General features: G+C 43.6%; 1 protein-coding gene across 1 annotated transcript in view; it reads left to right on the forward strand.

The window, feature by feature from the left end:
- The window catches only part of LOC141094352 (uncharacterized), a 172,939-nt gene extending 155,349 nt beyond the window's left edge, over nucleotides 1-17,590 (forward strand). Inside the window, exons 12-13 of the mRNA XM_073580190.1 lie at nucleotides 5,256-5,272; nucleotides 16,711-17,590. Coding sequence (XP_073436291.1) covers nucleotides 5,256-5,272; nucleotides 16,711-17,508 — 815 coding nt within the window. The 3' untranslated portion in view covers nucleotides 17,509-17,590. The remainder of the gene's footprint in view (nucleotides 1-5,255; nucleotides 5,273-16,710) is intronic.
- The last annotated feature ends 5,768 nt before the right edge of the window (nucleotides 17,591-23,358 follow it).

A 23,358-nucleotide genomic window follows, 5' to 3' on the forward strand; every position in this document is an offset into this window, starting at 1 on the left:
GATCCTGTAACATCTAAAATGAATCCCTGTGCTTTCTTTTCCCGAAAGTTCTCTCCATCTGAATGTAACTATGATGTGGGGAATCGGGAACTGTTGGCCATGAAATGGGCATTTGAGGAGTGGAGACATTGGTTGGAGGGAGCTAAACATCAAGTTGTGGTCCTCACTGACCACAAGAATTTGATTTACCTAGAGTCGGCTAAACGCTTGAACCCTAGACAGGCTAGGTGGGCCTTGTTTTTTACACGTTTTGATTTTGTGGTCTCTTTTCTTCCTGGAACTAAGAATGTCAAGGCAGATGCCCTCTCTAGGAGCTTCTTTGCTGATTCTCCTGTAGTGACCAAGCCTGCTACCATCTTAGGCGAAGGGGTAGTTCTTTCTGCCATCTCGCCTGATTTGAGACTTGCTCTGCAAGAGTTCCAGGAGGACAAACCTGAGCGTTGTCCCAGTGGAAAGTTGTATGTTCCTGACCAGTGGAAGAAGAGAGTGATGTCTGAAGTTCATTGCTCTGCATTGGCTGGTCATCCAGGTATTTTTGGTACTAGAGATCTGGTGAGTCGCTCTTTTTGGTGGCCCACCTTGTCTCATGATGTCAGGAATTTTGTGCAGTCCTGTGGGACTTGCTCCCGGGCTAAATCTTGTTCTCGCTCTAGTGGGTTGTTGATGCCTTTGCCGGTCCACAGGAGGCCATGGACCCATATTTCAATGGATTTCATCTCTGATATGCCGGCCTCTCAAAGAATGACTGTTATTTGGGTGATTTGTGATAGGTTCTCTAAGATGGTTCATCTTGTACCACTCCCTAAGTTGCCATCTTCCTCTGAGTTGGTGCCCCTGTTTTTGCAACAGGTGGTTCGCTTGCACGGGATTCCTGAGAACATTGTATCTGACAGAGGAGTGCAGTTTGTGTCTAGATTTTGGAGGACTTTCTGTTCCAAGCTGGGAATTCAGTTGTCCTTCTCCTCTGCTTTTCACCCTCAGACCAATGGGCAGACAGAGAGAACAAACCAGACCTTGGAGTCGTATTTGAGATGTTTTATTTCCGCTGATCAGGATGATTGGGTTTCATTTTTGCCCTTGGCCGAATTTGCTTTAAATACTAGAGCTAGTTCTGCCACTTTGATGTCACCTTTTTTTTGTAACTTTGGGTTTCATCCTCGATTTTCTTCAGGGCAGGTGGAGTCTTCTGCCTGCCCAGGTGTTGACACTGTGGTGGAGAGAATGCACCAAATCTGGGACCAAGTGGTGGATAAGTTATCTCTCTCCCAGGAAAAGGCCCAGCGGTTTTCCAATCGACATAGGACCATTGGTCCCCAGTTTAAGATTGGTGATATGGTGTGGTTATCATCAAAAAATATTGCTATGAAGGTGGCTTTTCCTAAGTTTAAGCCTAGATTTATTAGACCTTACAAGATATTGGAGATTATTAATCCGGTCTCTTTTCGTTTTGGCTCTCCCTGTCACATTTAAAATCCATAATGTGTTCCATAAGTCCTTGTTGAAGAGGTTTATTGAACCAGTTGTTCCTGGGGTGGCACCTCCGGACCCTGTATTGGTTGAAGGTAACATGGAATATGAGGTAGAGAAAATTGTTATGATTGAGTCACCGTAGGAGGCAAAAACAGAAATGCTAGCTAAGTCCAGAAAACCAGAGAAGTTGGCAGCTATCGGATTGCAGACCCCTGAACCTATCAACACAACTAGCAGTAGCCGTGGGGGGTTCCTACGATGCCCTAGACCCCTCGATCACAGCCGGAGAAATAGCTAGGCCTAAAGAAAGAAAGGGGAAATCTAAACTGCCCCAGAGCAGACCCCAAAGCAATAGGCAGCCCCCAACATATAATGACGGTGAAGCAAGATGAAAACACTAACACAGGCAGAAAGATAGACTGAGCAAAGACGGGACCCAATCTAGCTAGATAGAAAAGGACAGGAAGGCTGCTGTCTGCAATCCGTGAAAAACCCTATGAAAATAAGAGCCAACAGACTGACAGTGAAAAAGGCCCTGAAGACGCTAGGCTTCAAAAAAGCTATGTCAGTACTCAGGAATATTCTGAAGACAGAGCTACAGGCAAAAGGAGATTCAGCTCACCCCAGCAGGGAATGGCAGAATCCAGAAAAGCAAGGAAAACAAAAACAAAACACTAATGCAAACAGGCAAAGCAGAAAAACTTAGCTTAGAGGAGCAGGAATCAGACTGGTGTCCTAGAAGTCCACATAGAAATCACCTGCAGGGCAGAAGGGCGTCGGTAGCCTTATATCCAGTCCGTGACTACACTCAGCCAGTCATCCTCATCAGGTTCAGGTGCCTGATAATCAGGCTCATTACCTTCCTTCACCAGAATAGGGAGTTCACCAGAACTCAGTGACGAAGGGGAAAATGAACACACAACAGTACCTCCCCCTTGAGGAGGGGTCACCGAACCCTCAACCACGCCACCAGGGCGATCAGGGTGAGCCCGATGAAAGGCACACACCAATCTTTTGGCATGAATATCAGAGGCAGAGACCCAGGAATTATCCTACTGACCATAACCCTTCCACTTAACCAAATACTGGAGTCTCCGTCTAGCCAGACGGGAATCCAGTATTTTCTCTACCTCATATTCCATGTTACCTTCAACCAATACAGGGTCCGGAGGTGCCACCCCAGGAACAACTGGTTCAACAAACCTCTTCAACAAGGACTTATGGAACACATTATGGATTTTAAATGTGACAGGAAGAGCCAAACGGAAAGAGACCGGATTAATAATCTCCAAAATCTTGTAAGGTCCAATAAATTTAGGCTTAAACTTAGGAGAAGCCACCTTCATAGCAATATTTTTTGATGATAGCCACACCATATCACCAATCTTAAACTGGGGACCAATGGTCCTATGTCGATTGGAAAACCGCTGGGCCTTTTCCTGGGAGAGAGATAACTTATCCACCACTTGGTCCCAGATCTGGTGCATTCTCTCCACCACAGTGTCAACACCTGGGCAGGCAGAAGGCTCCACCTGCCCTGAAGAAAATCGAGGATGAAACCCAAAGTTACAAAAAAAAGGTGACATCAAAGTGGCAGAACTAGCTCTATTATTTAAAGCAAATTCGGCCAAGGGCAAAAATGAAACCCAATCATCCTGATCAGCGGAAATAAAACATCTCAAATACGACTCCAAGGTCTGGTTTGTTCTCTCTGTCTGCCCATTGGTCTGAGGGTGAAAAGCAGAGGAGAAGGACAACTGAATTCCCAGCTTGGAACAGAAAGTCCTCCAAAATCTAGACACAAACTGAACTCCTCTGTCAGATACAATGTTCTCAGGAATCCCGTGCAAGCGAACCACCTGTTGCAAAAACAGGGGCACCAACTCAGAGGAAGACGGCAACTTAGGGAGTGGTACAAGATGAACCATCTTAGAGAACCTATCACAAATCACCCAAATAACAGTCATTCTTTGAGAGACCGGCATATCAGAGATGAAATCCATTGAAATATGGGTCCATGGCCTCCTGGGGACAAGCAAAGGCATCAACAACCCACTAGAACGAGAACAAGATTTAGACCGGGAGCAAGTCCCACAGGACTGCACAAAATTCCTGACATCATGAGACAAGGTGGGCCACCAAAAAGAGCGACTCACCAGATCTCTAGTACCAAAAATACCTGGATGACCAGCCAATGCAGAGCAATGAACTTCAGACATCACTCTCTTCTTCCACTGGTCAGGAACATACAACTTTCCACTGGGACAACGCTCAGGTTTGTCCTCCTGGAACTCTTGCAGAGCAAGTCTCAAATTGGGCGAGATGGCAGAAAGAACTACCCCTTCGCCTAAGATGGTAGCAGGCTTGGTCACCACAGGAGAATCAGCCAAGAAACTCCTAGAGAGGGCGCCTGCCTTGACATTCTTAGTTCCAGGAAGAAAAGAGACCACAAAATCAAAACGTGTAAAAAACAAGGCCCACCTAGCTTGTCTAGGGTTCAAGCATTTAGCCGACTCTAGATAAATCAAATTCTTGTGGTCAGTGAGGACCACAACTTGATGTTTAGCTCCCTCCAACCAATGTCTCCACTCCTCAAATGCCCATTTCATGGCCAACAGTTCCCGATTCCCCACATCATAGTTAAGTTCAGATGGAGAGAGCTTTCGGGAAAAGAAAGCACAGGGATTCATTTTAGATGTTACAGGATCCTTTTGGGACAAAACAGCTCCTGCACCAATCTCAGAAGCATCCACCTCTACCTGGAACGGGAGTGAGACATCAGGTTGCCGCAAAACCGGGGCGGAGGTAAATCTTCGCTTCAGCTCCTGAAAGGAAGCAACAGCCTCCGGAGACCAATTCAACACATCAGCACCCTTCTTAGTCAGATCAGTCAATGGCTTGGCAATACTAGAAAATTTTGCTATAAATTTCCGATAAAAATTAGCAAAACCCAAAAACTTCTGGAGGGCCTTCAAAGAAGTGGGCTGAACCCAATCATAAATGGCCTGTACCTTGGCCGGGTCCATTTCAATAGTTGACGGAGACAAAATAAATCCCAAAAATGAAATCCTCTGTACTCCAAAAAGGCATTTCGATCCTTTGACATACAGGGAATTCTCCCTCAAGATCCGGAACACAGTCCGAATATGTTCCACATGAGAATCCCAATCCTTGGAGAAGATCAAAATATCATCCAGATAGATAATCAAAAATTTATCGACAAAGTCTCGGAAAATATCGTTCATGAAGCACTGGAAGACAGAAGGGGCATTAGTGAGCCCAAAAGGCATCACCAGGTACTCAAAATGTCCCTCCGGAGTATTAAACGCCATCTTCCATTCATCCCCCTGCTTAATGTGGATAAGATTATACGCCCCCCTGAGGTCAAGCTTGGTAAACCAGCAAGCACCTCTAACTCTAGAGAATAGATCCGAAATCAGGGGTAACGGATACTGATATTTAATAGTAATTTTATTGAGGGCACGATAATCAATACAAGGCCTTAAAGAACCATCCTTTTTGGCCACAAAAAAAAACCGGCACCTAAGGGTGAAGAGGATGGTCTAATATGACCCTTCTCCAACGCCTCCTTAATATAGGACCGCATAGCCTCGTGCTCGGGTACAGATAAATTGAAGAGAGGAACCTTGGGAAATTTACACCCCGGGCTTAGTTCAATTACACAGTCATAACTCCTATGAGGAGGCAAGGACGCAGACTCATTCTCACTAAATACATCATAAAAGTCCGCCAAATAGTCAGGAACATCATGCGACTGAGGAGAGGTGGAGAAAACAGGAGCATCACTAAGGGCACACGGACAACCCCAACTCACCACAGACACAGAATTCCAATCCAAAACTGGATTATGAATTTGCAACCAGGGAAACCCCAGAACAACGGCATCAAGCAGACCATGCAACACCAAAAATCTGCAATTTTCTTGATGGTCTGGGGCGACCCGCATGACCACCTGGGTCCAAAACTGAGGTTTATTTTTCGCCAAAGGAGTAGCATCAATCCCCCTCAAAGGGATAGGTGTCTGCAGAGGTGTCATCGGAAATCCACAACGTTTAGCAAAATCCAAGTCCATTAGGTTTAGCGCTGCTCCCGAATCCACAAAAGTCTTGGCGGAAAATGTGGACAGGGAGCAGATCAGAGTAATTGCCAGAAGAAACTTAGGTTGAACACCACCCACAGAAAACGTGTGTGCACAACGTTTCTCTTGTTTAGGACAGACAGAAATAATATGCGAGGCATCTCCACAGAAAAAACACAGCTTATTACGCCTTCTGAACTTCTGACGTTGCACCTTAGGCAAAACTCTATCACATTGCATAGGTTCAGACGTCTGTTCAACCGGTGGCAACACCTCTCGTGCAATCCTGCGTTCACGTAAACACCGATAAACCTGAATGGCTAATGACATAGAATCGTCCAGACCAGAGGGAACAGGAAATCCCACCATAGTATCTTTTACGGCTTCTGACAAACCCTTCCGAAAGAGAGCAGCCAAGGCATTATCATTCCAAGTAGTAAGGACCGCCCACTTTCGGAACTTTTGACAGTACAACTCTGCAGAATCTCGACCCTGGTTCAATGCCAACAGGGTCTTTTTAGCCTGATCAATAGCATTAGGTTCATCATACAACAACCCCAAAGCTTGAAAGAATGCGTTCACATTAGTCAGAATAGGATCATCTGGTTTCAAAGAAAACGCCCAATCCTGGGGATCGCCACGCAGCAAAGAGATGACAATTTTAACCTGCTGCGCGGAGCTCCCTGACGAGTTAGGCTTCAAGGCAAAAAATAATTTACAATTATTTTTGAAACTCAAAAATTTAGATCGATCCTCAAAAAATACATCAGGGGTAGGGATCTTTGGTTCAACAGCATGCGAACGAGCAAGGTAGGCGGAAATTCCCCGCACTTCCGCAGCGAGCTGCTCCACACGATCAGACAATTGCTTTATCTCCATTGAGAGAAAAAAAAATTCCCCCTACGGCCTCAGAGATATAGAGGAAAGAATATACGCACACCTTTTTTTTTTTTTTTTTTTTAAAACACAATTCTTTCCTGCTATTGAGTACCCTAGGATCTGCGGTATGGCGGGTGATTCTGTTATGATTGAGTCACCGTAGGAGGCAAAAACAGAAATGCTAGCTAAGTCCAGAAAACCAGAGAAGTTGGCAGCTATCGGATTGCAGACCCCTGAACCTATCAACACAACTAGCAGTAGCCGAGGGGGGTTCCTACGATGCCCTAGACCCCTTGATCACAGCCGGAGAAATACCTAGGCCTAAAGAAAGAAAGGGGAAAACTAAACTGCCCCAGAGCAGACCCCAAAGCAATAGGCAGCCCCCAACATATAATGACGGTGAAGCAAGATGAAAACACTAACACAGGCAGAAAGATAGACTGAGCAAAGACGGGGCCCAATCTAGCTAGATAGAAAAGGACAGGAAGGCTGCTGTCTGCAATCCGTGAAAAACCCTATGAAAATAAGAGCCAACAGACTGACAGTGAAAAAGGCCCTGAAGACGCTAGGCTTCAAAAAAGCTATGTCAGTACTCAGGAATATTCTGAAGACAGAGCTACAGGCAAAAGGAGATTCAGCTCACCCCAGCAAGGAATGGCAGAATCCATAAAAGCAAGGAAAACAAAAACAAAACACTAATGCAAACAGGCAAAGCAGAAAAACTTAGCTTAGAGGAGCAGGAATCAGACTGGTGTCCTAGAAGTCCACAGAGAAATCATCCGCAGGGCAGAAGGGCGTCGGCAGCCTTATATCCAGTCCGTGACTCCACTCAGCCAGTCATCCTCATCAGGTTCAGGTGCCTGATAATCAGGCTCATTACCTTCCTTCACCAGAATAGGGAGTTCACCAGACCTCAGTGACGAAGGGGAAAATGAACTCGCAACAGAAAATACTGGATTCCCGTCTGGCTAGACGGAGACTCCAGTATTTGGTTAAGTGGAAGGGTTATGGTCAGGAGGATAATTCCTGGGTCTCTGCCTCTGATATTCATGCCAAAAGATTGGTGCGTGCCTTTCATCGGGCTCACCCTGATCGCCCTGGTGGCGTGGTTGAGGGTTCGGTGACCCCCTCCTCAAGGGGGAGGTACTGTTGTGAGTTCATTTTCCCCTTCGTCACTGAGGTCTGGTGAACTCCCTATTCTGGTAAAGGAAGGTAATGAGCCTGATTATCAGGCACCTGAGCCTAATGATGATGACTGGCTGAGTGGAGTCACGGACTGGATATAAGGCTGCCGACGCCCTTCTGCCCTTCGGGTGATTTCTCTGTGGACTTCTAGGAAACCAGTCTGATTCCTGCTCCTCTAAAGCTAAGTTTTCTGCTTTGCCTTTTAGCATTTGTGTTTTGTTTTTGTTTGCCTTGCTTTTCTGGATTCTGCCATTCCCAGCTGGGGTGAGCTGATTCTCCTTTTGCCAGTTGCTCTGTCTTCAGAATATTCCTGAGTACTGACATAGTCTTTTTGAAGCCTAGCGTCTTCAGGGCCTTTTTCACTGTCAGTCTGTTGGCTCTTATTTTCATAGGGTTTTTCACGGATTGCAGACAGCAGCCTTCCTGTCCTTTTCTATCTAGTTAGCTTGGGCCCCGTCTTTGCTCAGTCTATCTTTCTGTCTGTGTTGTGCTCTTTCTTCTTGCTTCACCATCATTGTATGTGGGGGGCTGCCTTTTGCTTTGGGGTCTGCTCTGGGGCAGTTTAGATTTCCGTTTCTGTCTTTAGGCTATTTAATTCTCCGGCTGTGATGGAGGGGTCTAGGGCATCGTAGGAACCCCCCACGGCTACTGCTAGTTGTGTTGATAGGTTCAGGGGTCTGCAATCCGATAGCTGCCAACCTCTCTGGTTTTCTGGACTTAGCTAGCATTTCTGTTTTTACCTCCTATGGTGACTCAATCATAACACCCCCCTGAGACTACACCCAGGCTACACCCCAGCTCCGCCTCCACCCTTCGAACCTTCCACAGTCCCACTGCTCACTCTGAAAAACTGAACTTCACCACGTCCTAATCAATCAGATGTTAACAATTCCCATCAAACACCACATCACATACATAGCCAGCAGCTTTTGTTCTGGCCAAAAGAATTTTTAAGCCGCCACCACGACATGGTAGACTTTTTTGGCCGACTTTACTCTAACCTATTAAATATAATTATATTTTTATGTATTTATCTTTAAGGGAATGAGTCACATAAATTTTTTTAAATGACCATTAACCCCTTAAGCCCCAAGGGTGGTTTGCACGTTCATGACCGGGCCAATTTTTACAATTCTGACCACTGTCCCTTTATGAGGTTATAACTCTGAAACGCTTCCATGGATCCCGGTGATTCTGACATTGTTTTCTCGTGACATATTGTACTTCATGTTAGTGGTAAAATTTCATTCATATAACTTGTGTTTATATTTGTGAAAAAAGCGGAAATTTGGCGAAAAGTTTGAAAATTTCGCAATTTTCCAAATTTGAATTTTTATGCCCTTAAATCACAGAGATACGGCACACAAAAAACTTACTAAATAACATTTCCCACATGTTTACTTTACATCAGCACAATTTGTTAGGAAGTTATAAGGGTTAAAATTTGACCAGCGATTTCTCATTTTTGCACCACCATTTTATTTTTACGGACCACATCACATTTGAAGCCACTTTGAGTGGTCTATATGATAGAGAATACCCAAAAGTCACACCATTCTAAAAACTGCACCCCTTAAGGTGTTCAAATCCACATTCAAGAAGTTTATTAACCCTTTAGGTGCGTCACAGGAAGTTTTTTGAATATTTAAAAAAAAATGAACATTTAAGTTTTTTTCACAAAAAAAATACTTCAGGTTCAATTTTTTGGCACATGGCAGACCTCAGAAGGGAAGGAGCGCCGTTTGACTTTTTCAATGCAAAATTGGCTGGAATTCAGATCGGACGCCATGCCGCGTTTGGAGAGCCCCTGATGTACCTAAACAGTGGAAACCCTCCACAAGTGACCCCATTTTGGAAACTAGACCCCCCAAGGAACTTATCTAGATATGTGGTGAGAACTTTGAACCCACAAGGGCTTCACAGAAGTTTATAACGTACAGCGGTACAATTAAAAAATCATATTTTTTCCACAAAAATGATCTTTTCACCCCCAAATTTTATTTTTCCAAGGGTAACAGGACCCTAAAAGTTATTGTGCAATTTGTCCTGAGTACGCTGATACCCCATATGTGGGTGTAAATGACTACTTGGGTGCATGGCAGAGCTCGGAAGGGAAGCAGCGCCATTTACTTTTTTGACTGGAATTGAGATCGGACACCATGTCTCGATTGGAAAACCCCTGATGTACCAAAACAGTGGAAACCCCCCACAAGTGACACAATTTTGGAAACTAGACCCCCCAAGGAACTTATCTAGATGTGTGGTGAGCACTTTGAACCCCCCAGTGCTTCACAGAAGTTTATAACGCCCGGGCGTGAAAATAAAAAAATCGTATTTTTTCCACAAACATGATCTTTTAGTCACCAATTTGTTTTATTTTCCCAAGGGTACAAGGAGAAATTGGACCCCAAAAGTTGTTGTCCAATTTGTCCTGAGTACGCTGATACCTCATATGTTGGAGAAAACTACTGTATGGGCACACGTCGGGGCTCGGAAGGGAAGTAGTGATGTTTTGGAATGCAGAATTTGATGGAATGGTCTGCAGGTGTCATGTTGCCTTTGGAGAGCCCCTAATGTACCTAAACAGTGGAAACCCCCCACAAATGACCCCATTTTGGAAAATAGACCCCCTAAGGAACTTATCTAGATGTGTGGTGAGCACTTTGAACCCCCAAGTGCTTCACAGAAGTTTATAATGCCCAAGCATGAAATTAAAAAAATGGTATTTTTTCCACAAACATGATCAATTAGTCTCCAATTTTTTTATTTTCCCAAGGGTAACAGGAGAAATTGGACCCCAAAACTTGTTGTCCAATTTGTCCTGAGTACCCTGATACCTCATATGTGGGAGAGAACTACTGTATGGGGACACGTCGGGGCTCGGAAGGGAAGTAGTGACGTTTTGGAATGCAGACTTTGATGGATTGGTCTGCGAGTGTCATGCGTTTGCAGAGCCCCTGATGTACCTAAACTATTGAAACTCCCCACAAGTGACCCCATTTTGGAAACTAGACCCCCCACGGAACTTATCTAGATGTGTGGTGAGCACTTTGAACCCCCAAGTGCTTCACAGAAGTTTATAACGCCTGGGCGTGAAAATAAAAAAATCATTTGTTTCCACAAAAATGATATTTTTGCCCCCAATTTTTTATTTTCCTAAGAGTAACAGGAGAAATTGGACCCCAAAACTTGTTTTGCAATTTGTCCTGAGTATGCTGATACCCTATATGTGGGGGTAAAACACTGTTTGGGCGCATGGCAGAGCTTGGAAGGGAAGGAGCACCATTTGACTTTTTCAACCCAGAATTGGCTGGAATTGAGATCAGACGCCATTGTTGCATTTGGAGAGCCCCTGATGTGCCCAAACAGTGGAAACCCCCCAATTATAACTCCAATCCTAACCCCAACACACCCCACCCCTAACCCTAATCTCAGCCCTAACCCTAGCCCTAACCCTATCCCTAACCCTAGCCCTAGCCCTGGCCCTAACCCTAACCCTAGCCATAACCCTAATGGGAAAATGGAAATAAATACATTTTTTTTATTTTATTATTTTTCCCTAACTAAGGGGGTGAGAATGGGGGGTTTGATTTACTATTTATGGCGGTTTTTATGTTTGGCAGCTGTCACACGCTAAAAGACGCTTTTTATTGTAAAAATAGTTTTTGAATCCACATATTGAGAGCTATAATTTTTCCGTATTTTGACCCACTGAGTCATGTGAGGTCTTATTCTTTGAGGGACGAGTTGACGTTTTTATTGGTACCATTTTCGGGCACGTGACATTTTTTGATCGCTTTTTATTCCGATTTTTGGGACGCAGAATGAACAAAAACCAGCGTTTCATGAATTTCGTTTGGGGGGGTGCGTTTACACCGTTCTGCATGTGGTAAAATTGATAAAGCGGCTTTATTCTTTGGGTCAGTACGGTTACAGCAATACCTCATTTACGTCGTTTTTTATGTTTTGTCGGGTTTATGCAATGAAAACTATTTTATATAAAAAATAATTATTTCTGCATCGCTTTATTCTGCGAGCTATAACTTTTTTTACTTTTTGCGGATGATGCTGTATGGTGGCTCGTTTTTTGCGGGACAAGCTGACATTTTCAGCGGTACCATGGATATTTATATGCGTCTTTTTGATCGCGCGTTATTGCACTTTTTGTTCGGTGGTATGATAATAAATCATTATTTTTTGCTTCGTTTTTTATTTTTATTTTTTAAGGGGTTCACTAAAGGGGTTAACTAATGGGACAGTTTTATAGGGCGGGTCGTTACGGACGCAGCGATACCAAATATATGTACTTTTATTGTTTTTTTTTTTATTTAAAAAAATGAATTTATTGGGGAATATTTTTTTTTTTTTTTTACTAATTTATTTAGCGATTTTTTTAAAAATTATTTTTACACTTTTTTTTTTTTAACTTTATTACATTGTCCCAGGTGGGACATCACTGTCCTGTGACAGATCGCTGATCTGTCACATCACAAATCACTGTGACAGATCAGCGATCTGTCACAGGCACTGCTGCAGACTTCCTCATGCCTGCGCTTTGCAGGCAGTGAGGAAGTCAGCTCCCTGCAGGCCCCCGAAGGCCCCCGTCGCCAACTTGGATCCGGGGGCCTGTAGGGAAAGAGCCCCCCGCAGCAGCGCTGCACATTGCGCTGCCGTGGGGGGATCAGGGAAGCACGGAGGGAGCCCCCTCCCTACCGATGCTTCCCTTTAACCCCTAGTACACCGCGATCGTGTTTGATAGCGGTGTACAAGGGGTTAAGGTGTCGGGGCGGTCCGTGACCTCTCCTGACACAGTATGCCGGGTGTCAGCTGTGATAATCAGCTGACACCCGGCCGCGATCAGTGGAGCTCACCACGTGGGCGCCGCTGATCGCTATGATGTACTATCCCGTCCCTGGGTATTAAGTCCCAGGGCACATGGACGGGATAGTACGTCTCATGGCAGAAAGGGGTTAATAAAACATACAAGGGACAAATACCATCACACCATGACCGGACCACATATTACCACCACATAGTGACTGAATACTACAAAACTGAACATTAATAAAAAAAAAATACTAAGTGACATTATACACAGGAACTCTGTGCATAGTATATCGTATCAGTATACAGGTAATACAGTGATCACCGGTGACATTATACACAGGAGCTCTGTACATAGTATACAGTATCAGTATACAGGTAATACAGTGATCACCGGTGACATTATACACAGGAGCTCTGTACATAGTATACAGTATCAGTGTACAGGTAATACCGTGATCACTGGTGACATTATAAACAGGAGCTCTGTATACAGTGTATAGTGTCAGTGTACAGGTAACACAATGACTCACCAGTGAGGTCTCTAGCTGAAGTCCTTTATCTTTGCTTTTCTTTTTCATGCAGCTCAGAATGCCATCAATTCTTCCAGCTAGGACTCATCTCTGCATAAAATAACACAGTTACCTAGGGCACGGCCTCCAGAGCACATTCACCTCTTTTTTCCTTTCTTCACTACACATCTGAATACAGATATGCACCCACCATTAATATAAAATTGGTTATTATGCAACCCACCATTCCATATATAAATTATAATACGCCACTGAGCCCCTTCTAGCTATGCATAGCCACTTTCCGCACCTAATAAATATATAAATTAATTAACATCTGTACACTCTCCGCCAATTCATTACCAGTCACTGCATACTCCACGCCTCTCACTATGTACCTCCCACTCCCCCGACTCATTATATTTACATGCCCCTTCCCCCCCAATTCATTGTCATGTCTTCTCACTCCCACCCTCTATTCATTATCAACAGCTCTACCCCCACATTAAATACAACATTTACTCCCCAACCCTCAAAATTCATTATTTGCTCTCTCCCCAGATCATCATTTGCTATCCCCACCCCCACCTTCAATTCAATTGCTGTCCCTCTTAGCACACTCTCCATTCATCATTTGCAGTCCCCCTCCCCCCACTTCATCCTGTGCAGTCTCCTTTACTCCATGTCATCCTTTGCAGTTCCTTTTATCCCCCCACTTCATGTGCAGTCCCCCTTTAACCCCCTCCCAACATCATCAGGTGCAGTCCCCATTTAACCCCCTCCCAACATCATCAGGTGCAGTCCCCCCTTTAACCAACCACATCATCATGTGCAGTCCCCTTTACCCCCATGTCATGCTTTGCAGTTTCTTTTAACCCCCACTTCATGTGCAGTCCACCTTTAACCCCCCACATCATCATGTGCAGTCCCCCTTTAACCCCCTCCCCACATCATCATGTGCAGTCCGCCTTTAACCCCCTCTCCACATCATGTTCACACTGCACCCATGGTTGGAGCCGCAGGTGGCATCATCCATCACTTATCTCTGTCCCTGCGTCTAGTAAAGATTTCCTAAACTTTCTAGGAGTGCGATAGCCGGGAGCAGACTCACCTGGTGCTGACTGCTGACATTGGCCGGGCTGGCAGGACTTCCTCGCAGCACAGTGATGTGCAGTGTGAGCAGCACAAGTCCCAGCAGCAGCAGGAGCTCCACTGCCAGCCGCACCATCCTCTTGATGCGTCCAGCTTTCAGTGCCTGCTCGGCTGCACCCCCGTCCTCTGGGATCAGGGAGGACCGGCTGGGTGGAGGAGCCTCCACCAGCACCACCACCACCACCGCAGCAGCAGCACTTGGGAGCCACTGTGGGACAGGAAGGAACAAATCCACTGGGAAAGCTTCAGGAGGCGGTGGCGGTGGCGGTGGGCTTTTCAAACTTCTGCACAGGCCCTAGTGCGCACTCTATTGCTTCTCTGCACTGACAAGGACCGCGCTCACAGGCTGACACGTGCCGCCGCGGCCCTGGTCAGCGCGTGCTCTGAGAGAGTATGTGCGCACCAGGGCCTGTGCAGAAGATTTAAGTGGCCAGCGGCCCATTTTGAAGCTCAGAGCCGCCGGCCCAGCAGGCATCTGACCGCCTGGGCAGATTATCAATCTGGGTCTGCTGACTTTTCAGTTTGCATTAAAACTAATTTCTAGGAGGATTGTGATAAACTACAGGAAAACCATTACACCTGTGCCAGATATATCTCTAAGCTGTGTGTGGCTGATGGCTGTAATATACATTTATTCACCCCTGCAGGAGATGTGTTGGCATGGCTCAAGCCCTGGATTCATGGATTCACTCCATGTCATAAATTATATTGTTTTCGATCCTAAGAAATTCAGATTACTGCACAATCTCTCCTGAAATGGGGAGCAATATTATTTTCTCTAATCTTCTGGTCAGGACTCATAGTAGCTTCAATGGTCCACCATTAATGAATGCAACTCCGGTTTACTGTTGGAGTTCTCCCCTCATACATACTGTACGTTGTTGTTGAGGATGTAACATATTTCTTTATTCTATGTCTTTTTTACCTGTTCATTCTGTTTGATAGTTTGATTGTGGTGGGATTGTCCTGCCTCACTTATGTGAGAAGGACAGAATACAGAATCAGAAGACACAAGAGTAGTCAGTAAACGGGCCACGGTCACAACAGGAGACAAATACACAAGCCACGAGCTGAGCACAGAGGACTGAACCAGAGGAGAACAGCGCTGTATCTGGCAGATTCCGGCCATATGCTTTAGTAGGGTGTGGTACTTTCCATTTGGCTGAAGTAGGGAGCAGATTACTCCAGCTGGACCCCAGGAACAGATCCCAGATGAGATTGGACACACCATATGCAGAAGCCCTAATATAACTAAATGACAGAAAACCAGAATAGTCGAAATCCCCATAAAGTGATTCCATTTTATAAATTAATTCACTGAGGGTTATAATCTATAGGAGGATTGAATATTTTGACTCCACAGCCACTTTCCGGAAATTAACACCCAGTGGATGTTGGAGAGTGAAAATTACACATTTGCCATTTTATTACCCAACACATAGTGCCCAGATTGTGCTCCAGGAGACAAACACCATAAATTAAGTGGGTTCTTCTCGCTATAATATTGCTAAATACAGGGATCCTAAATGTTGTGTGAGCACACTGCAAGGCTCAGAAGTGAGAGCGGATTTTGCAGGGTTGGTTTATAGAAACCCTGTTGCTTTTCAACAGCCTTTCAGCCACTAATAGTGTGGGAACCTCTGTTTTTCCATTGACAGATGATGGACCTGACTGAGGACTTGTATTTTGTGAGATGAGAATTGGTATTATTTTCACCTACATAACATTGATTGGTTTCTTTTTATTTGATATTTGGGAGGCAGAATGAAAAAACAGTTGAACTCAGACTCAAATAGGCTTTATTGGCAGGACCAAAATACATTTAGTGTTTCCAAAGCAAGGAAAGTAAATGTGACAGGGGAGTGGAACGGGATCACCACACACTACTCGTTCATCCAGCAAGGTTTTCTATTAGACTGTGAACTGTCATTGTCTTGGTAGATAAAGTTTGTTACATAGCTTCCCATTCTTATGAACAGTTTAAGTAGAAATATTCAAAAATATAAAACTCAAGGATATTTTATTAAAAAATAATTGTTTTTTATCTTAGCAGATGACTGTACCAGGAGATCAGAAGGACAGCTGACATCTTCAGTTTTTAAATGTGATGATCTTGAGATCCTACAAGAAACAACTGGCGTGATTGCTGTTACTCCAGATATACCATCATCCATTCACAGCAAAGATCTGTCATCTGATCCTATGAAACAGGTCTTGTCTTCTGATTCATTACCAACTACTAAGGAAAATCAAAGTCACAAAAGAGGCATTAAAAAACAAATTGCTCCTAAAGCAAAGAAGTCCTATTCATGTTCAGAATGTGAGAAATGTTTTAACCAGAAATCACATTTTGTTACACACCAGAGAACTCACACAGGTGAGAAGCCTTTTTCCTGTTCAGAATGTGGAAAATGTTTTAACAGGAAATGGAATCTTGTTGCACACCAGAGAATTCACACAGGGGAGAAGCCTTTTTCCTGTTCAGAATGTGAGAAATGTTTTCACCATAAAGCACATCTTGTTTTTCACCAAATAACTCACACAGGGGTGAAGCCTTTTTCCTGTTCAGAATGTGAGAAATGTTTTAACCAGAAAGCAGATCTTGTTATTCACCAGAGAACTCACACAGGGGAGAAGCCTTTTTCCTGTTCAGAATGTGACAAATGTTTTAACCAGAAAGCAGATCTTGTTATTCACCAGAGAAATCACACAGGGGAGAACCTTTTTTCTTGTTCAGAATGTGGGAAATGTTTTAACAAGAAAGGGAATCTTGTTACACACCAAATAACTCACACAGGAGAGAAGCCTTTTTCCTGTTCAGAATGTGGGAAATGTTTTAGCAATAAATCAGTTTGTGTTAACCACCAGAGAACTCACACAGTGGAGAAGCCTTTTTCTTGTTCAGAATGTGGGAAATGTTTTAAACATAAAGCAGATCTTGTTATTCACCAGAGAACTCACACAGGGGAGAAGCCTTTTTCCTGTTCAGAATGTGGGAAATATTTTAACCGGAAATCAGCGCTTGTTATTCACCAGAGAAATCACACAGGGGAGAAGCCTTTTTCATGTTCAGAATGTGGCAAATGTTTTAACCAGAAATCAGCGCTTGTTATTCACCAGAGAAATCACACAGGGGAGAAGCCTTTTTCATGTTCAGAATGTGGGAAAAGTTTTAGCAATAAATCAGATTGTGTTAGGCACCAGAGAACTCACAAAGAGGAGAAGCCTTTTTCATGTTCAGAATGTGAGAAATGTTTTAAATGGAAATCAGCGCTTATTATTCACCAGAGATTTCACACAGGGGAGAAGCCTTTTTCCTGTTCAAAATGTGGGAAATGTTTTACCCGGAAAGCGCGTCTTGTTAAACATCAGAGCAGTCACACATAGGAGAAGCCTTTTTCATTTTGTTAATGTGGGAAATATTTTACTTGGAAATCAACTGTTAATAAACATCTTCTCTGATGTTAAACAGGGGAGAAGACTTTTTCATGTTCATAATGATGGAATAGTTTTAACCAAAATTGGATCTTCTTAAAAGGGTTGTCTCTTGTGATTCCTCATGTTTGCTGACAAATGGATAAAACTAAACTTTATTAATTCCAAATGTAAAACTATACCCATAATTCACCCTCTGAAGGTTAGTCAGAAGGTGACTAATCTAAAAAACATATACTCCACATTTCAGTTTGTAGGGTGATGTGACGTATACACACTCACTCTCCAAGCCTCTCATTTCTACGGGTTTCATCGTCCTCACCAAAGGCGACTCATCAAGAGACTATTTAATATTGACCTATACTCAAACGAGACTAGACAACAGAAAAAAAACAAAAATCATGTATCATGTTATCTGAAACAGTCATAAAACTAGCCATATATAGGCAGAATCCAGACTAAAAACTATATACTTTGTAAGAATATAAGCCACTCCAGTGGTGGTCAGTCAGGAATAGAAAGTATGTGAAAATGCAGTATAATTATTGTGCTTTTCCTCCTATAGGGACTGCCCTAGTTTGGTATTGTAACAGGTGTCAATTAGTAGTGTAGACAAATTGTCCTAGACTAAACCCAGTTTTCAGACGGCCCAATATCTACCACTCAGGGAAAACTTACCTGTTCCGAAGATCATTAGCAGCTTGTAACTAATGGCCATGCTGCGGTCTGTCAGGGAGTTAGTGCAATATCGTTATAAAGACTAGGGATATGTGCAACCATAATGTCTGGGAGATCTGTGTCATTATTTAGTATGAATGTGGAAATTATATCTGGAAGTTATGTCTTCCCTGAGTGGTATATACTGTATTTTCACATACTATCTATTCCTCACACTGGAGTAAATTATAAACTTATGAAGTATATAGGTTGAAGTCTGGGGTCTGCCAGTATGTGGCTCGTTTTCTGACTGCTTCGTATAACTTGATACATGATTTAAGGGTTTTCTTTGTCTAGTCTCGCTTGAATATAGGTCAATATTACATAGTCTCCTGATGAGTCGCCTTTGGTGAGGACGACGAAACCCATAGAAATAAGAGACTTGAAGCGTGAGTGTGAATACGTCATCTCACCCTATATACTGAGACGTGGGGTATATGTTTTTTCTATTAGTTACCTTCTGACTAACTTTCAGGGGGTGAATTGTGGGTATATGTTATGATTGAGTCACTGAGGAGGAAAAAACAAAACACAAGCTCAGCCCAGAAAATCAGAGAGGTTGGAAACTAGCGGATTGCAGACCCCTAATCCTATCACACAACTAGCATTAGCAGTGGAGTGTTCCTACGGTGATCCTAGACACCTCGTTACAGCCGGAGATCTAAATAAGCCTAAAGAGAGAAAAGGGAAAAGCTGACTGCCCCAGAGCAGACCCCAAAGCAATAGGCAGCCCCCAACATATAATGACGGTGAAACAAGATGAAAACACTAACACACTTAGAAAGATAGGTTGAGCAAACGATGGGGCCCAAGCTAACTAAAAAGGACAGGACAGAAAAGCTGCGGTCTGCAATCCGAGAAAACCCTGCTAAAAATATTACCAACACAACTGATAAACAAAAAGGATCCTGAAGTCACTAGACTTCAAACCCTATATCAGCACTCAGAATATTCTGAAAGCAGAGCAAAAGAGAACACTGATCAAGGAATAAGAATCCAGCACATCCCCGGCCGGGGATGGCTGAACTCAAAAAACAAGGTAAACAAAACCAAAACTAATAAGTACAATAGCAGAGCAAAAACTTATCTTTGGGAAGCAGGAATCAGACTGGTCTCCAAGAATCCAGCAGAGAAATCACCAGCCACTCAGAAGGGGGTCGGCTGCCTTATATCCAATCTGAAGTTCCTGTTACCCAGTCACAATCCACCTGATCAGGTGTTTGGTTTCTTTCATCCAAATCAGCCTCACTACCTTCCTTCACCAGAAGAGGGAGATCCTCCGACACAAAAGGTGAATGTACAAATGAGCTCACAACAGGTATAGTTTTACATTTGGAATTAATAAAGTTTAGTTTTATCCTATTGTCAGTGAATCTTCTAATCAAGGGATAAATATATATACACTATAATTTTTTTTTCTTAATGAACTCATTCTTCACGTTTGGCCTCATTAAAATAAGAACACTCATACTCGCTGGCGTGCCAGCTCCACTTCAGCGGTGTCGAGACTTACTGTCCCGGGGCTTATGTGAGTTTGTCACATCACACGAGCCCTGCGCCCAATCAGCGGCAGCTTCACTGGTCCTTCGGACGTATTGAATAACATCAGGAAGCCAGGGCTGCGGCTGCTCTGTCTCATGATGCTCGATTTGTCCAAAAGTGGGGACAGTGACGCCAGCGCTGATTGGGCACAGGGCTCACATGACGTAAAAATCTCAAAAAGTCCTAAGAATGCAAGTGCCGACACCGCTGAAACGGCACCAGCATGGGAGGTTTGTATAAGAATTTTTATGTTAACAGGACCAAACATGAGGAATGAGAAGGGATTGATCAACTAGTGGACAACTTTTTTAAACATCAAAAATCCCACACAGAGAGAAGTCATTATCATACCTGGAGTGTGAGAAATGAGTTACAGGAAAATCGTATTTTGTTGACCTTCTAAAATAACTCAGACGGGGAGAACCTATATATATTATTCACAAATTGTACAAAAACATGATGTGTGTGGCGTGAGTTCAAGGATGGAATATTATATGGGAGTTTTATAGCATAAACCAAATACCAACAGAAAATAAATAACCCAAAGCAAACATGTATCAGTAAAAATAACTCATCTTTATTAGGTAAAGTATAAAAGTATTGCACCATCTTCCAATACCCGTAGAGGTTCCATTTTTCATGATCTCGGGTTGAGTGTTGGCTTATTTTTTGCGTTCTGACCTGACGTTTTTAATGATTCCATTTTGGTGCAGATACGATCTTTTGATTGAACGTTATTGCATTTTAATGCAATGTTGCGGCGTCCAAAAAAGCGTAATTCTGGCGTTTTGACTTTTTTCTCATTACGCCGTTTAGCGATTGGGATAATTCTTTTTTTATATTGATCAGGCGATTCTGAATGCGGCGATACCAAATATGTGTATGTTTGATTTTTATTTTTGTTTTATTTTGACTGGGGCGAAGGGGGTGATTTGAACTTTTATATTTTTTAAAACATTTTTTTTCCTTTTGGCATTGTGAGACATACAGCATTGTATCATAATTAACCAGATCACTATTTTAGCAAACAAAGAATAATAGAATGTTATCTGTATGTTGGCTTTCAAATTTAAGTGTTGATTTCTGGTTGGTCAAGAAAACAGACTTTTGTTTGTGTAAGCTGGTAATATTGATTTTTATTGAGCACTTATCCTTGATCACTACTGATATGCTTATTATGCATTGTATTATGGAACCAGTTTGTTGACTTTGAAAGCAGAGAGGGAAAAGCTATGCAAACAGTTTAAATAATCAAGTAATGCTACTTGATATCATCTCCATTTTTACCCTTTATGTAAATACTGAATGGGGGACACTTGTTAAGTCTAAAAATAGGTTACATGCCTCTGTATAAAGAGACTGAGAGATAGACACAGCCAGAGAGATTCTGCCAAGACATCCAAACATCCAAAGGACCAGAGACAAGACAGCAGCAATTTTACATCATGGCTCCATCACGAGGGACACAGATCTATCATTCTATAGGAAACAACCTATGTGTTTTCAGCCTCAGTTGGAAGAATACAGATCTGCTCATTGACCGTCGCTGAACCATGGATACGTTTGGAGCAGGCAGGTTGTGATCCTCAGATCAACTGGTCTTGTACCTTGTATGGACTCAATGGTCTGTCATCTTCCTACGCTTGTCGTTACCTCCTCTCTGTGTGTGTGCGTCAGGTGGGACAGCGACCCTGGGAGCTCTAAAGTCATGGCTCCTCTTATCCTGACGAGTCCGCGGAAGAGTGAGACTCTGTAATGTGCCCCATCTTGGGTATTTTGCTGGGACTGTTCTATGTGTTATCTGCCTTTTTTCTGGTTCAATAAAGCATTGCCACACTGTGTTACCCTCACCCTGTGTTGTCTGAGTAGTGTTTTGCCCATGTTAAAAGGAGAGCGGGAGTTTGGCGGGACGATCCCTGGTCCATGCAGTTTCAGCTAGTGAACCGGGGCGCCTGCTAACCCCCCATTTCTCCACAGGTATTCTTCATTAGTCTCCATGAGAGACTAGTAGCTGCCATTACCCGATCGGCTCTGCTACATAGAGGTGATGATCAGATCTTAGGATCAGGCAGTGACAACCATAGATGCCTGTTATGAATGAGTCACCGTAGGAGGCAAAAACAGAAATACTAGCTAAGTCCAGAAAACCAGAGAAGTTGGCAGCTATCGGATTGCAGACCCCTGAACCTATCAACAACAACTAGCAGTAGCCGTGGGGGGTTCCTACGGTGCCCTAGACCCCTCGATCACAGCCGGAGAACTAAATAGCCTAAAGACAGAAAGGGAAATCTAAACTGCCCCAGAGCAGACCCCAAAGCAATAGACAGCCCCGAACATATAATGACGGTGAAGCAAGATGAAAAAAACACTCACACAGATAGAAAGATAGGCTGAGCAAATGATGGGGCCCAAGCTAACTAAATAGGACAGGATAGAAAAGCTGCTGTCTGCAATCCGCCAAAACCCTATTCAAAACAAGAGCCAACAGACTGATAGGGAAAAAAGCACTGAAGACGCTAGGCTTCAAAAAGACTATATCAGTACTCAGGTATTTTCTGAAGACAGAGCAAAAAGGAATTCAGCTCACCCCAGCAGGGAATGGCAGAAATCCAGAAAAACAAGGTAAAACAAAACCAAAACACAAATGCAAAAAGCAGAGCAGAAAACTTAGCTTTTGAGGAGCAGGAATCAGACTGGTCTCCTAGAATCCCTCAGAGAGATCACCAGCAAGGCAGAAGGGCGTCGGCTGCCTTATATCCAGTCAACAATTCCCGTCACCCAGTCATCATCATCCAGCTCAGGTGCTTGGTAATCAGCCTCACTACCTTCCTTCACCAGAAGAGGGAGTTCTTCATACCTCAATGGTGAAGGGGAAAATGAACTCACAACAGTACCTCCCCCTTGAGGAGGGGTCACCGAACCCTCATCCATGCCACCAGAGCGATCAGGGTGAGCCCGATGAAAGGCACGCACCAATCTTTTGGCATGAATATCAGAAGCAGAGACCCAGGAATTATCCTCCTGACTATAACCCTTCCACTTATCCAAATACTGGAGTCTCCGTCTAGCCAGACGGGAATCCAGTATCTTCTCTACCTCATATTCCATGTTACCTTCAACCAATTAAGGGTCCGGAGGTGCCACCCCAGGAACTACAGGTTCAAAAAACCTCTTCAACAAGGACTTATGAAACACATTATGGATTTTAAATGTGACAGGAAGAGCCAAACGAAAAGAGACCGGATTAATAATCTCCAAAATCTTGTAAGGTCCAATAAATCTAGGCTTAAACTTAGGAGAAGCCACCTTCATAGCGATATTTTTTGATGATAACCAAACCATATCACCAACCTTAAACTGGGGACCAATGGTCCTATGTCGGTTGGAAAACCGCTGGGCCTTTTCCTGGGAGAGAGAGAACTTATCCACCACTTAGTCCCAGATCTGGTGCATTCTCTCCACCACAGTGTCAACACCTGGGCAGGTAGAAGGCTCCACCTGCCCTGAAGAAAATCGAGGATGAAACCCAAAGTTACAAAAAAA

The sequence above is a fragment of the Dendrobates tinctorius genome, unplaced genomic scaffold (assembly GCF_039654945.1).
Source record: "Dendrobates tinctorius isolate UK_male_01 unplaced genomic scaffold, ASM3965494v1 ptg000063l, whole genome shotgun sequence".
NCBI classification, from domain to species: Eukaryota; Metazoa; Chordata; class Amphibia; order Anura; family Dendrobatidae; genus Dendrobates; species Dendrobates tinctorius.